The sequence below is a fragment of the Argentina anserina genome, chromosome 2 (genome assembly GCF_933775445.1).
Source record: "Argentina anserina chromosome 2, drPotAnse1.1, whole genome shotgun sequence".
Taxonomy (NCBI): Eukaryota; Viridiplantae; Streptophyta; class Magnoliopsida; order Rosales; family Rosaceae; genus Argentina; species Argentina anserina.
The window spans coordinates 4357251-4372585 of NC_065873.1; the positions used below are offsets into that span (position 1 = coordinate 4357251).

General features: G+C 36.9%; 4 protein-coding genes across 4 annotated transcripts; 1 reads left to right on the top strand and 3 right to left on the bottom strand.

The window, feature by feature from the left end:
* Positions 1 to 3233: 3233 nt before the first annotated feature.
* On the bottom strand, positions 3234 to 4160 carry LOC126784441 (uncharacterized). Its single transcript, XM_050509902.1, has 2 exons — positions 3829 to 4160; positions 3234 to 3676 (listed from the first exon to the last, which is right to left on the bottom strand). The coding sequence occupies exons 1-2, from the start codon at positions 4082 to 4084 to the stop codon at positions 3420 to 3422; spliced, it is 513 nt and encodes a 170-aa protein (XP_050365859.1). The 5' UTR covers positions 4085 to 4160; the 3' UTR covers positions 3234 to 3419.
* Positions 4161 to 6007: 1847 nt separating this feature from the next.
* LOC126783818 (uncharacterized) lies at positions 6008 to 6644 on the bottom strand. The gene is made up of 2 exons (XM_050509353.1): positions 6452 to 6644; positions 6008 to 6270 (listed from the first exon to the last, which is right to left on the bottom strand). Exons 1-2 carry the CDS (start codon positions 6642 to 6644, stop codon positions 6008 to 6010), a joined length of 456 nt encoding a protein of 151 aa, XP_050365310.1.
* Positions 6645 to 9334: 2690 nt separating this feature from the next.
* Positions 9335 to 10277, bottom strand: LOC126784440 (uncharacterized). Its single transcript, XM_050509901.1, has 2 exons — positions 9969 to 10277; positions 9335 to 9731 (listed from the first exon to the last, which is right to left on the bottom strand). The coding sequence occupies exons 1-2, from the start codon at positions 10222 to 10224 to the stop codon at positions 9469 to 9471; spliced, it is 519 nt and encodes a 172-aa protein (XP_050365858.1). The 5' UTR covers positions 10225 to 10277; the 3' UTR covers positions 9335 to 9468.
* A 1628-nt stretch (positions 10278 to 11905) lies between these two features.
* LOC126784435 (uncharacterized) lies at positions 11906 to 15321 on the top strand. Its single transcript, XM_050509896.1, has 8 exons — positions 11906 to 12190; positions 12375 to 12659; positions 12743 to 13026; positions 13180 to 13308; positions 13695 to 13817; positions 14127 to 14231; positions 14448 to 14626; positions 14937 to 15321. The coding sequence occupies exons 1-8, from the start codon at positions 12037 to 12039 to the stop codon at positions 15058 to 15060; spliced, it is 1383 nt and encodes a 460-aa protein (XP_050365853.1). The 5' UTR covers positions 11906 to 12036; the 3' UTR covers positions 15061 to 15321.
* The last annotated feature ends 14 nt before the right edge of the window (positions 15322 to 15335 follow it).

The window sequence follows — 15335 nt, forward strand, 5'->3', positions numbered from 1 at the left end:
TCTTTTAACAAGAACAATTGAATACAAGATTTAGTCTCTTATTGATCGATTCTGGATTGATTTTGAGACAAGACTCCAGAAATTTATTACCTTATACATACAACCATTCAATTCAATTGTTCTGCAACTTATTTATCAATTTTCACATACTCATTGCAGGTATTTGATGTGTGGATAAGAGAGGAATTGAAAGAACCGTTTAGGAACCAAAATCGTAACGGTTCTTAATGGTCATGTTCCTTATAGTTCCTACCTTCAAAACAAAAAATCTGAACTGTTTAAATATCACAGTTCGGTTTAGGTTCTAGTTATTTTTGACTGTTTTGGAACCGTTTATAGCCCTAGGTTGCCAGTTAGGGCAGCCTTTGATTAGTTGCCAAAGTCTCTTCTTTTGAAAGAGATGTGGGGCTATAAACTTACACAAGGGGTGTAATTTTACTTCACTGTTAACGAATATTATAAGCAAATTAATCATGCCAGAACCACATGATTATTTTGCAATGCCACATACCTACCACCTAGTCCTATAAATAAATGAAGTAACCTCATCTTTTCCATCAATGAAAATAAAAGCATAGTAATAATGTAAAGCGCCTCCAAGTCTTTCTTGTGTTCATTTACACTTTGAAGGAAATGCTTTTCATAAATCTCAATTTCTTTCAAATTGAACTGGCCGATTTTTGTTTTCGTTTGTTTGCTTTTGTTGTGTCAAAATCAAGCGTACGTATTCTTTGTACTAGTTAAATTAGTTTGAGCCAATTAAATGTACCGCCCATGGCCAAGTGCACTAGTCGTTTATGGCGATCTAGATATTTTGTAACAGTATGCGATTTATATATATATATATATATACTTATTTTTTTTATATATGTCTTTTATGTGTGTGAGTATATATATTTACTAATGTTTTTGTTCTATTGCTATAATTTTTTTTTATTTGAATTAAGTGAGAGAGTTTAGCCTAATAACCATAACCGAATACCCAAGCCCAAAATAGTTTTTAAGGAAAATTCATTTGTTGTAGAAGACAACAAAATGTCGTATTTTTCCTTCTTCATCACCGTCGTCTTCTTCTTCTTCTTATTCTTCTTCTTCTTATTATTCTTTCCTATTTTCTTCACCGCCTTCTCATTTAGGTATTTTCCGGTGTGAATCAACTTCCTACCGCCTTAGAAAACCAGCATAAATTGTTAACCGACTTGGCAGCCGCTATGGACAAAGTAGGAGGTGTCAAATTCTCGGTGATCAAGTCTTTAGCCAGAGAATTGTGTAAGTTATCTTCATTTTCTGATACTCCTAGAAATTTGAGTTAGATCCAACGGTGATTTCTAGAAGGCTCAGTTTAGGGATTCTTTTTACGTTTAGTACACTGGGTAGTGTGCCAAAGTGAGTGGTTTTTGTAATGTGTTTCAAATATTCTTATATGCTTTTACAATAGTCGAAAAACATGTTGATCAATTTCGAAATATTTCTATATTTTTAAGTGAAGCATGTTTATTTGCGACATATGTGGAATATATATGTGTGTTGGATCCATTGTGTGATAAGTCATTGAACATGTGAACTTCTTGATTGGTTATGCCGAAGTAAGGAACTGACACAAGGAAATATAAACTGTTGCATTAGGTGTCCGTGGGATCCACTAAATTGAAGAATATCTAATAATAGGAGGATGTGATGTGATGAATTGTTGTGATCAATCTGTATACGACATATATTATTTTATAGCTTGTGTAAAAATGATATCGCTTCATTGACATATTAAATAATCTACTCACTGAGCGTGTGGTTTTTCTCATATACCAATTTTTACACTATTTTGTAGAGAATTTTAGATTCACCCGAGTCAGGGTTGGATGAGCCTACAAGTAATTTTTTTATTTTTTTATTACATTCTGCAATGTAATATTAAGTCTCGCGTTGGAACTGGGACATGACATGTTGAGATATATCAATGTGATTAACTTCAATCATTTTAACCGCAACCATGCACATTTTTGTTATAAAATACAGTCACTATAATTAAAGAACTGTTACAAGAAATGGGTGTCCTAGAAGTTCGGCTATCCTCTGCTAGGGTTTCTCTAGCGGCGGCTCTAATCATGTGTGATGACAACGGTGCCTTTATAGTTGGTAACTCAGATCGGGAGTTGTGATGTGGGTCGTGACTCCTTCTCGTACTTGTGCGATCGTTTTCTTTCCTTGAAGAAACCAGTGGTAATTCTGGTGCTCGCTGCTACGGTGTATAGGCTTTGGGGCCTCACGGAGAAGCGTCTGATACGAGAGGAGGAAGAAGAAGGAATAATCATCTTTCAGTTCAAGACTTAGAAGGTGAGGAATATTGTCCTGGATGGAGGGCCATGGTATTTCAACAATTCTATGTTGGTGCTTGCAAAGTACGATGGTATAGGGCCTTTGGAGGCGGTATCTTTTAATCACATGGAGTTGTGGATCACAATCAAGGGTTTGAGGATTGGTATGAGGACTAAAGAAACCCTAAAGTTTATTGGAAATAAGTTGGGTTCTTTTGTTTAATCTGACGACGTTGTAGCAAAAAGACCTTGTTCAGCGAGTTCGAGTGACACCATGACCTATGACGGAGGATTGTAGCAACATCTTGGTTTGATTATTCACCAGAGATCTTGGTGATGCTAAACCTTCGGTATGAGCGTTGTCATGGCATCTACCAAGAGTGCGGCTTGTTCGGTCATGGGGATCGTGACTGTGACAAGGGACTCATTGTAGGTGAAGGGCAACTAAACTCGTCATTTTTAGTTTAGATTAATTAAGTTATGATTAAATCGATTCTCAATCCTTAGTTGGAACGACCTCATACTTGCACACTATACTAACGACGATTCGTGCGTTTACGAGTTTTAAATAAAATTTCACAACAAGTTTTTGAAATGATGCTCTTGTCTTGTTTCTGGCATGTTCTGGGTCTTTATTCGTGGCATGTTCTGGGTCTTTATCATGTTTCTTGAGTTAGGAATTTCACATCTAAATGATGCTCTTGTCTTATTTGTTAATTGAGGAATTTAGAATATGTGGATTCTCTTATGTACTAGGGTTTGCTCTTAGGGCATTATGAGTGTTAATATATCCTGAAATAAGTGATAGCGGAAGTGTATGTAACGGTCATCTTAAGCTTTTACTAATAAACACCTTTAAAAAAAAAATGGGTGTCCCAAGGGTCACATCCAATATCCAATATGTCAAAACTTTTTGCCAAAACAACCGAGTCTTCTTACTGCTCAAAGGTAAATAATCAAATTAAATGGGGAAAATTTATTTCAAATACAATATGTCAAAACTTCTTATATATGCCAAGTCTTGTATTAAGCTCCATCGCCAGACCAATATGCATGACTATCTGGCCAGTTATTTTCTATTCTTGAGAGTGCGCAGGTCACGAGCTCTCAGTAGCCGCGAAGCTTTGGGAAGACGAAGAACCTCATCATTCCGTCTTTACAATGAGTACCGTTGTGCTCGCCGCAAGCGAAGTAGTACGGCTGCCAGCTCTTGAGCACCAACTCAACACCGTCTCCGCCACCTTGTGTTGGACTTCCGATCAACCTTGCTTGGCTTAAGTCACAATGTATGAAGCTCCAAAGGTTTGGTAGCATGTAGACGCTGTGAGGTGGTGTGGTGTTGCTTGGCGGATCATACTTGAAAACTGCAGGCACCAAATAATAAACACCAGCAGCAATTATAATATGACCATGCGTGTAAATTAGTAGATAGGTAGTTCTATATATTAGAAAGGAATAAAATGGTGCTGATAAGGATAATCGATGTTTAAGCAGTTAAACGTCTAGTTTAACTCACCAAGAGTGTCCTGAACGTAAAAGGGGCCATTTTTCAGAGACCAATCAACATAGTTATAACCATAGTGCCAGTTTTCGGAGCCACCCACAACAATCTTGCTGGGTTCGTTTGTCTTGTTGAGGTGATACGGACGACCATGGTTAAAACCCCAGCCAGTGTAGTTCCGCTGCTGCCAATCCTTGCTGCCTGTGCTAATTGCCACCATTGAAGCCATTAGCAATATTGCAGAAAGTGCTTGTGCAAAATTAGATCCCATTTTTAATCCTCTATCAAATGCAACACTTCGAAAGAGAAAATGAATATTAGTAAGAACTAAGAACGTAAAAGCTGATACGAACACTAGGAATGAATTAATTGGTGAATTCAGATGTTGGGGTGCATATGGTTTTTATAGATATAGGTACGTAGCTGATACAGTTTAGTGAAAAACTACCGAACTGAAAACCCGTTTCTAAATTGGTGGCTGGTAAGAATAAGAAAAACATAATATAATTATTTTAGGAGCATTAGTTTTCTCCTAATTAAGTCGGCAAGTGCTCCACTTAAGTCTCTTTCTTCTTCCCATGCCATGGCTGTCATTAGGTCAGATGTGTATGTGTTAAGCGTGTTTTGTATTCTTGTAGCAGTGTAGCAACTAGCTAGCAAATCAAAGAACCACAGTGGGTCTGTAACAGAATGAGTTTTGAACAAGTCAACCAAATGAGTTTTGGAAGTCTAAGCATTAAGATTTTAACAGAACTAAATTCAGGAAATTGAATACGACTTTACGCACCAAGCTTGACAGAAAATGTATGCATGTTCTATACGATTGTGTGACATGGTTATGACATTGGTAATTAGGACATGATTATAATTCGATCAATTTGGTTGCATTGGTTCGATTAATAATTAAGAAACCAAAAGGAGCTATATATGACATATGATCATCAGAGCATGAAGAATATCAGCATACGTACATACATTGTTGTTAATACTCTGGTCAATTTGTACAGAAACTCAATGCTAGAGGACAAATTGTTTCAAGGTCTTAGGGTTTTACCCTTACTCTCGTATACAACATCTGTTGAACATGTCAATTCTTATATGCATCGAATTGCAAGTAACATCTCATGTACTGAATAATCTCAGTAATTTATATTCGTAGTCAATATTTTATTTAATAATGAAGGAAGTTTATGTAATTGATGTTATTAGAGGTGCATTTTGGTGCGCGCGGGATACTCGCTCGAACGAAGATTGTAATATGTATTAATACTCATGTTCGTTCCAAAGGATTAATAAAAAGGGTGGTAGAATTCTACTCACAAAAATTTAACGCTCTATAAAATTCATAGTATATATCACCGTAATATCAAACACCATTACATGCACATCGGCACATAGCAAGGGCTAGCCCTAGCATAGCCTCATTCACGACATGCCACTGTTTACCGTGAATAATTTCGAATTCAACAAAATAAATTTCATTACGCTAGCTAAAAGTATCGTTCTGACCAATCGATCAACGATGTAACGTAAGGGAGAGATTTCCCCTAAATTACTGATCATACAATCGAAGCGACCACCATCAATATCTTAATTAAGGGCTAGAGTCTCTTCCAAATTAACTGGGGCTCACGTATGGTAGAAGCTAGGGCGACTGATCTCTTTGATGATTTTTCACATGCATGTGAGGAAGATGCTGGAAATTTGCGTGCGTAGACGTCTTAGGAAATTACTCAATGGCGGTAGCCCTTGGCCTAATGTTTCCTAGTTAGGCTAGCTAATCTCCATTGGTTGAGCTTGCTTGTTTTCTCGAACTTATTGTGAGTTTCAGGATAATCCGATATACTCATTGTGATAATGACTTTTCTTTTCACAAGATTAAGAAGAAACATTTGATGACTTACAAGTTACAACTCCCATATATAAGGAAGATACGTACACTGAATTATCTAAATTTATATCAGACAAAGAAGAAGATATAAATTATTGTAAGAATTCATGCTACGCGCGTACACATCGTTACTACAAAGAACTAATACATGAAATGAGTATACGAAACATCAAAACTCTGTGCAAGTCTTGTTATTTTCTCAAATGTAAAGATCAAAATAGGAAGAAAAAAAAAAGCTTCCATTGTGCCCGGAAACAAGTATCTTTGTGTCGGTACTGAGGAGACTGCGAACATCTTGAACTCTCAATAATGCCAGCCGCGAAGCTTTGGGAAGACGAAGAACCTCATCATTCCGTCTTTACAATGAGCACCACCATGCTCACCACAGGCAAAGTAGTAAGGCTGCCAGCTCTTGAGCACAAACTCGAAGCCGTTTCCGCCTCCTTGTGTCGGACTTCCGACCATCTTGGCGTGGCTTAAGTCGCAGTGTATGAAGCTCCAGAGGTTTGGTAGCAAGTATACGCTGTGAGGACCTGTGGAGTTGGTTGGTGGATCATACTTGAAAACTGCAAGCACCCAAAGCACGCATTCTCATGAGTAAATGATCATTTAAAAAACCAACAAGGTATTTGTTGAAATAAGAATTTTAGCAGTTTAGTAATCTTCGAACCAGAGTTATAAACTCAACTAGAGTGTCCTTGACGTAAAATGAGGCATTTTTCAGGGACCAATCTGCATAGTTGAAACCATAGTGCCAATTTTCTGAGCCACCAACAATGATCTTGTTGGGTCCTTCTGTCTTGTTGAGGTGATATGGACCATGATTAAAACCCCAGCCAGTGTAGTTCCGCTGCTGCCAATCCTTGTTGGCTGTGCTAACTGCCACCATTGAAGCAATTAGCAGCATTGCAAAAAGTGCTTGTGCGAACTTGGAACCCATACTTCGAAAAAGGAAGAAGGATTTCAGTAAGAAGGATATGACACTAGCTAAGAATGGGATGAATATAAGTCAGGTGTTGGCATGCATGCCTCTTATAGATTTAGGCAGCTGTTGAGTGTAGTGCAAAAGTACCAGATTGGCAACCCGTTTCTAAATTGGTGGCTGGCATGCATGAAAAACAAACATATTGTATTTATTCTAATGCTCCCTAGCTAGTAAGCCCGAATATAAACTAATTATGTAGGTGTAGTCTTCCACTCGAGTCCCTTTCTTCTTCCCTCTCTACCTTAAAACTATGACCGTCATTAGTGAAGGAAACACACAATGGATTGGTAACAGAACATAAACTTCAGCCGGAAAGAGGCTAGGTTCAAGTTCAGCCAAATATATGTATATATAAAAGACTAACCCTAGTTTATAAGTCAAAGCATTGCAAGTTTGCAATTGGGGAAACCGAGTAACAATTAACGCACCTCTCGCTTGAAGAAAAATGTACGTACGTATGACAGGGTGGTGACATTGGACCAAGGTCATAGTATAATCTAGCATTGCAAACTAGAAGTTGAATTGGGGAAAAATATACAAGAGTTAGCCCAGTTGCATGCAATTACCTTCACACAAAATCAGCGATAAAGTCCTTTATACATTATATGTTCCACTGTAAAAGAGGTCGATCAAATTGAGCTTAACAAAAAATGAGCAGTTGCCTACAGTAATCATGATACCGTATGAAGGTCCAAGTGTTATAAGACTGAAATAAGGAATTCTTCTAATTAAGAATCCATCAAATATTCTACAGCATGCGCCCATCCTCTATTGTTATCATCACACGTACAGATCGAATCAAAGGAATCAGGTTTCCATACATACATATATAGTTCGTACTACTGTCCATCTATACGTAGGAGTCTCTGCATGTACGGACCATGCATGTTACCTAGATTTTCGGGGTTATAGGCAGAACAAAAGATGTGACTCCTTATCTTCTAATGTAGTCACGAATTATTTCTTTTTCTGCGAATGCAAGATAGTTTGTGAATTAAAAAAAGTTTACAAATTGAAATTTGCAAATAAGACTTACTCATAAGTTGAATTCAATAATTTTGTTTTGAACAAAAAAGAAAAGAAACTACAAACGAGTCCCTCAATGTTAAAGGATAATAAATCAAGATGAATAGTTAAATTTAAATTGTTCTTTGTCTATTGTCCAATTCCCAAATATGCTGGAAACTAAAAAGAACAAAAAATCTTTCATGAAGGAGCAAATGATAAACAATTATAATAAGATAAAAATAATTATAAATATAGTTGACAAAATAACAAGATATAAAGTATGACTGTATAAAACTGAGAAGAATTACCTACAACTCGCAGAGTCACAACCGCAAAGGAAAATTTAGAAAACATATAATTCTCTAATTCACTTGAACTTTATATATATATATATATAATATAATTTTAACTAAAAAATATATATGGCTTATTTTTTTTAGGGCCTACCTAGGTTAGGGGCTCTAAGCGGCCGCCTAGGCCTTGCCCCAGGGCAAACCCTGCCTAGATCATGCTAATTAATTCGTAAACAATTAAACATCGATCAAAAATACGATCTAGATTCTCCATACATTATTTCCTTTTCCGATTTGGATTAAGAAAATCTTTCCTTTATGTATTGAAAAGATTACTCCTAATTCTACTAAACCTCCTATTGTATTTTGGAAAGGGGAAAAAAGTCATATATATAGAGGCCCTTACTCGTGTTATTCTCATCAATTCAACAAGTTCCGGTGTATAGTTCTAGTCAATATTCGTAGAACAAAGATGAGTCGCTCAAACTATTCGCAAGGGTATGACAGTTCTTCAAACAATTCACAAGGGTATGGAGCTGCGAATGCTAAGAACTCAAAACCTTCAACAACCCCAAAAGACAAAGGATCCAAACTACCTCCACCAGAGAAAGTTCCTTGCCCTGCAGCTCCAAAGCGTCCTCCTCAGAAAAGTGGGAATCCAAATTATTCCAAAAACGCACTCAATCTAAACACAATTTGGTGATAGACCGTTGATCGAGAGCGAAGTTGTTCAAGTAATTTAAAAGTCTAAGAAAAGTAATTCACTAATTTTCTTGTTTATCGTGTTATGTTTATGTACTCTTTTTACCATTATTTGATGTAAGATTGGCAAGAAAAATTCATGCTATAGAAAATGTCTCTTTTGTTTATTTATCTGTTGTTTAATTTTTATGTACTTTTACGATAATCTTGTTCTGTTGTTGAGTCTTTTAGTATCTTCGAGCTCGTACTTGTGCCTTCAAGTTAATTAAGAATTGTCCCAAAAAACGACCTGCATTTTGAAGATTACATGGTCGCCATGCCCAGAACGCAATAGCTACCCTAGATATAAACCAATGCTCCCTATGCTGGAGTTTTACACTTTTACCATTGGCGCGCGTCGATTGATATAGTCGTACGTATGAAGAATGCACAATAGTACGTGCTGCTAAACTCCACCAACTTATTTTGGACTCGAGGCTTTTGAGTTACTTTCAATTTCTTTAATTATTCTACTAGTATAATCAAATTACTAAACATGTAGAAACACGCATAAATTAACTGATGAATACATGGAGACGCACTTAATTATTAGTAAACTTGCAACTAAAATGAATGATTATACAGGAAATGTTGTGTATCAACTATAAAGCCAGTACGTTGTACGTACAATATGAAAAAACTTAATGCAAAGTTTTGTTATTTGCTCAAAGGCATATTTATCTAATACTAAAAAACCATCTCCAGAAACGAAGTCAAGGCATTCTCATCTCAAACTCTCAATAATGCCAGCCGCGAAGCTTTGGGAAGACGAAGAACCTCATCATTCCATCTTTACAATGAGCGCCACCGTGCTCACCGCAAGCGAAGTAGTAAGGCTGCCAGCTCTTGAGCACAAATTCAAAACCATTTCCGCCTCCTTGTGTCGGACTTCCGATCATCTTGGCCTGGCTTAAGTCGCAGTGTATGAAGCTCCAGAGGTTTGGTAGCAAGTACACGCTGTGAGGACCTGTGGAGTTGGTTGGTGGATCATACTTGAAAACTGCAACCACCAAAAGAACCAGACGTCATTAGTTTATAGGACCGTACGCACATATATAGAAATAGCTAGGTATTTCTAGCATGAGAACTAGAATGTTGCTGAGAAGGAAGCAATTATGTTATGCAGAGATAAACCGTATCCATCATACTATAGAAATGCTTTCCGAAATTAAGGCTGAAAACTTTCATTCTTTCAAAGCATAGTTAGTAATTAATTAAGTAGCTAGTATATATTCACCTAGAGTGTCCTTGACGTAAAATGAGGCATTTTTCAGAGACCAATCTGCATAGTTGAAACCGTAATGCCATTTTTCCGAGCCACCAACAATGATCTTGTTGGGTCCTTCTGTCTTGTTGAGGTGATATGGACCATGATTGAATCCCCAGCCAGTGTAGTTCCGCTGCTGCCAATCCTTGTTGGCTGTGCTAGCTGCCATCATTGAGGCAATTATTAGCAGCATCGCAAAAAGTGTTTGTGCTAACTTGGAACCCATATTTCTGTATGAAATGCAAACAGTACTTGGAATAACAGAGGTGAGGAGGTAAAAGGATATCAGAAACATGAAATAAGAAGGTGAATTCATATGTTGGCAATGCATGGTTCTTATAGATGTAGAAAGTTGGTCTAGTATATATTAGTGCAGAAGTACCAGATGTTGACAAACCCTTTTAATTTCTAAATTGGAGGCTGGTAAGAAAAAGATCATAATATGCATGCAGTAAACTAATAATCGGAAATGCTCCTAATTAAATCTGACATAATTTTTGATTCAGTCACACTCCACTTATGTTTCTCATCATGCTATCCATGAGTAACATGACTTCCATTATATATAGGTCAAAACTCAAAACTCCATCAGTGGAAAAGAGAGTCATCTTGTTCACCAAATGAATATATTGCTAGTCTTCATAGTATTTGGAAGTCAAATGCTACTAGAAATTCTGCTTTGTGGTTTTTACCCAACTTGAAATGAGGGAAAACGAGTAAGAATCACGGCACCGCCGCACCGCAGTCAAGCTAGGAAGGTGTAAGATTTTAGATTTGGTGGAGCTACTTTTATGTAGAATCAGATGTTCAGATGATCGACCTTGGAATCAACTTATTTTTCATTAATCAAACAAGCTTAAATTTACACTCTTAAAATTTTAATTCACACTCTATGTTTCCTTATTTGATTAAAAAAATAAAAATTGCGTGAGTAAGGATAGAATTCAAGTTACTTATAAGTTATAAATAAAACATGAAGTGTAGATTCTAAAATAACGAGCGTAAATTTCAGCTCCCATTAAATATCAATCATAGATCTGTATGTAAATTTTTTGAGCATCGATTCATATCTATCTTGATTAGAGTGACATTCTTGTAATTTATGAGTGCAAAATGTCAATTGAATGTTAGGAATTAGGGATTGTCAATTCTGAATGAATTCGTAAATAGTTAAACTTATTTATGATCAAAGTATAAGATATACATGAATGGCTCCATTCCAATACAGATATACAACTTTGAAAATATGTGAGCAATTAAACTAAAATCGAATTGCACAATAGATTTTTACATTTGAGAAGTATAAGAGCTGCCACTTGCTCAAACTCAACTTGGATGATTCAGTTTCCTCTATTTCTGATGCTGCTAGTCCTTTTACCAATCAGACCATCATGGTATCCCTTAGTTTTCTAGTGCACGCAAACTTGCATCAACATTAGTTCAAAACCTGAATATTCTGCTTTGAGAGACAGTCTAATTGGAGCCTTTTCCTCTGTTTGTCACTCCTAGGAATTGGATAGAGATTCCTCTTTCATACTCAGTTGTATCAAGAACCCTGTCATTTCTTTGAAAGCTCTAGTCCTTCGTGAGATATATAAAGGCGCTCGTGGAGTCGTTCACTAATGTGTCGTTTGGGCACGTCTCAAGAGAAACCAATTTTTTGGCTGATGTCGTTAACTCCGTGGGTTATTTACTTAGTAAATTTATCGCTCACTTGTACCATACCTACCCATACACACTTTACACAAAAAATGTCAAGTACCATTTTTTTAGATAAATTTATAACTATGATTATTATAAAAAAAACATTTATAATTTATTTCTCGTTTCCTAACTAGATGGAGCAATATAGTTCTCCCTCTGAACTCTAATTGGCTGTGAGAAAAGTTTGCTGACAGACAGGCCATCAAACCAAATATCCCCCAAATCTCACCATCCTCTTCCCTCATTTTCAAATCACCCCGCTTCACTATCCTCCCTCACTCTCCACCGCCTTCATCCAACTTCCTTCCGATCCGACGGCGCACGCCAATCCGAGATGGGCCCACCGCCGAAGACCGCCGGCCGCGCGATTTCACAGCAGACCTTCGACGAAGTCGTGAAGGAGAACATCGACGATCTTGGCATGGACCCCGCCGAGGCCCTCCAGGACGCCATCGAAACCCTAACTCTCCAGGGCGTCGATCTCTTTGGTCTGCTCCTCTATCTATTCCCCAATTCGATTTGATCTTTATTTCCCGCTTAAAAATCTAGAAACTATTCTGTCGACACTGATCTGGACAACACTCACAGCTTGGCATAGTAATTTGGGAAAGTAAATGTACATGTAAATGTAACTTATCTGATTAGGTAGATTTTGGTGGTTGTGAATTGCAGGCATTGTGACTTGTGTGCCGGGGGAGGGTGGTAACCCTGTGATTCAGTGTTTGGATAGACTGAGGCAGTTGGATTGTTCAGGTGAAAACAGTCGAAACGGCGACGAGCTAGTTACGTTACTAGATGAGCTTACAGAGCTGTGTAACTCTGAAGGTTCCGGAAACGCTGCAATAGCCTCTAGAAACGGAGCGGTTGAATTGATTTGTTCGGTGTGCTCTAAGGTTTCGATCGGGTGCCAGGGTGTTAAGGTTTCGGCTTTGAATGCTTTGACTTTGTTACTTAATGGTATGATGAGTTATGTGGTATGATTGTGTGGTTTCTTGTGGCATTGTATGTGTTGTTTGTGATTTTTTTTTTTGAACTTGTAGATTTGCAAAGTAGAGAGGTGTTTAGAGCAAGTGGCGGACCAAAGCTGGTGGTGGGTGTTATAAGTGATGGATTTGAGAATATAGATGTATTGAGAAGTGGCTTTTCTGTCATTGCTGCTGCTGCAACGGGTAATGAGGTTATAAAAGAGTCTTTCATGGAGTTGAAGACTGATGAGCTTATTCTGCGAGCTCTTAATGTAAAAAGTGAAGGCAGCCTTGATAGTTTGTATGATGCCATAAGGATTCTCTTGACACCGGATGACACTCGTGTTTTGGCTTCCCAAGTAAGTCAAGGACCCTTGCAGTATGACATAATCTGTCATCTCATATTGATAGAAAGTCTAAATTAATAATGCAAATGTGCTACAAAATAACTTGTGTAACTCATAGATGCTTATATGCTACAAAATATCCATTCTATGAATTCAAACTTTCAGGTGTTTGGCTATGCACGGAAATTTGCCAAAATTGGAATTGCAGAAGCTCTTGTTGACTCCATACGTGCAGGGCTAAGCTCACCTAGTCTTGTTTCAGCAAGCATTGCTTTGAAAGCTGTTGCTGTCAATGTAAGTATGTTATTAGGTTTCAGATGCCGTCTGAAGTCTATGTTATTGATAAAACTCATGGAGTTCTATATTAAACAGCATAGTTAGACAATGACATTAACTTCTGTATAATTTGGCTTTTTTTAACACATTTATGTCACTATAGCTCATGTAGATAGAAGGGTCCTTTTTTTTCCTTTTTTTTTCTTGTGTAAGTGTGTCAAAGAAATAACCATATGATGAATTTTTAGTGGGATTACAATTATAGCGGTATGATCTAACTTTACACTGAAGACATTTAAACAATGTTTCTAGTGAGATGTTTTGATTAATTAGAAATGTGTTTATATTCTACATCAAACAATATATATTTTCCAGATTTTATTTACAGTTTTTTTTTGTCACAGGATGAAATATGTACAACTATATCTGAAAATGGTGGTATCGATGCGCTTCTCCTTTGCATTGATGATAGTGGTGAACAAGGCAACAATAATGTTGCAAAAGTTTGCTGTTCTTTACTCTGTAAGGTATAACTCATTGCATTCTTATTATCAGATTCATTTTTGTATCAAAGACATTATGAAGATGTTGTGTAGATATTTAACATTTTAAAGTTTATTGTTCAAGTATGATAGTATAAAAAAGTAATTGAAACTACAGCGTTTGGCTTAAGTTTTTGTTCATATACAGTTTTTGTTTTTTAAACTGTCGAGTTCAATGTACTGATTATTCAATAAATTTGTTGAAAAAAAGTTATGTTCAGGATCTTTGGGCTCTAGTATTAGTTATTGTTTGGTGAAGATTTGCCGCACCTCTCATGTATTATGATTTTTTAGTTGGCAGGAAGTGACACAAATAAGAATGCCATTGTTGAGAAGGGCATGGATAGGCTAATCAAACTCTCCGGTAGATTTTCGGATGACCCTTCAGTTTTACAAGAGGTAAAGTACAATTCTAGATAATATTATTCATCTTTAATGGCTATAGATGTCTCAATGCAAAATTCTTATTAATAGAGAAGTCATATCGATTATTAATATAAATAAGATCAGTATTCTCAGGATTAGATTCTCACAGATCATAATAATTTCCTGAACTATTAGTTGTGTATATCTAATCAGTTTTCTAAATTAACGTAAATTGTTCATCATTTACAGATTATGGCTCTCATTTCGGTACTATCTTTAAGATCGCCTGGAAATGCGGCTCGTGCAGTTGAAGCTGGGGCTGGAGAACTTGCAATCCAAGCTATGCAGAACTATCCCATGGCACCATTACTGCTAAGGAATTGTTGTCTAATGATTCGGAATCTTGTTGTAAGAAATGCAGAAAACAGGTACCTTTTCTGTTAAAAAATCTCATTCCTTTTCCCTGCATCATCTTTAAACACTCATACTTAGGCGAAACATACTTGCATAACTTCCAATCAGATTTGCCTTCTTCTTTTTGTGATAGCGGCATAACCTGTTTCTATAATATTATGCATGTCAATCATTTTTCTCTTGGTTTGTCTATTATATGAAGCATTTTCTGCCTTGGCTGTCTCTGTGGTTCCCGTTAAATAGCTACATATTCATGGATTTCACATGCAAGAGTGAGCTACCCTATAGTGAGAACTATTGTAATCAATTCTTTTCCTTGGACAGAACAATAATGCTCAATAGTGGTGTTGAAAAATGCATAAGGAAGGCCAAGCAAACACATGCAAGCTGTAAGGAGGCTGCTACAGACGCGCTAAGGGACCTGGGATTAGATGATTACAACTTGTAATATCCATATACTCCACATGTATCCCTGTTTGTTTTGGCTTTTGCCTGAGGTCTGTGATGTAGTGATTTATTTTGATATTCCAAAAGTGGGGGGATCTTGATATTTATAGCACACCATAAGAAATTATATGGTCCTTTGGGGTTGTTTGATATTTATGAGATTATACATTCTTTGAGACTTGTTTGGAAGAAGACTTCTTGACCAAGAATCAAGAATTTCAAGGCTAAAGAACTCTACATGAAATGGAAATTGACAACTGCCTATCGTTGTACTTT

Excerpts from the sequence above, each read along its gene's own strand:
- LOC126784441 (XM_050509902.1), bottom strand. The coding sequence starts at position 4,084 with ATGGGATCTAATTTTGCACAAGCACTTTCTGCAATATTGCTAATGGCT. Across the intron at positions 3,677-3,828 it reads TTACGTTCAGGACACTCTTG|TTTTCAAGTATGATCCGCCA; the intron begins GTGAGTTAAACT and ends TGGTGCCTGCAG.
- LOC126783818 (XM_050509353.1), bottom strand. The coding sequence starts at position 6,644 with ATGGGTTCCAAGTTCGCACAAGCACTTTTTGCAATGCTGCTAATTGCT. Across the intron at positions 6,271-6,451 it reads CTCAGAAAATTGGCACTATG|TTTTCAAGTATGATCCACCA; the intron begins GTTTCAACTATG and ends GGGTGCTTGCAG.
- LOC126784440 (XM_050509901.1), bottom strand. The coding sequence starts at position 10,224 with ATGGGTTCCAAGTTAGCACAAACACTTTTTGCGATGCTGCTAATAATT. Across the intron at positions 9,732-9,968 it reads TTACGTCAAGGACACTCTAG|TTTTCAAGTATGATCCACCA; the intron begins GTGAATATATAC and ends TGGTGGTTGCAG.
- LOC126784435 (XM_050509896.1), top strand. The coding sequence starts at position 12,037 with ATGGGCCCACCGCCGAAGACCGCCGGCCGCGCGATTTCACAGCAGACC. Across the intron at positions 12,660-12,742 it reads TTTGACTTTGTTACTTAATG|ATTTGCAAAGTAGAGAGGTG; the intron begins GTATGATGAGTT and ends TTGAACTTGTAG. Across the intron at positions 14,232-14,447 it reads ACCCTTCAGTTTTACAAGAG|ATTATGGCTCTCATTTCGGT; the intron begins GTAAAGTACAAT and ends CATCATTTACAG.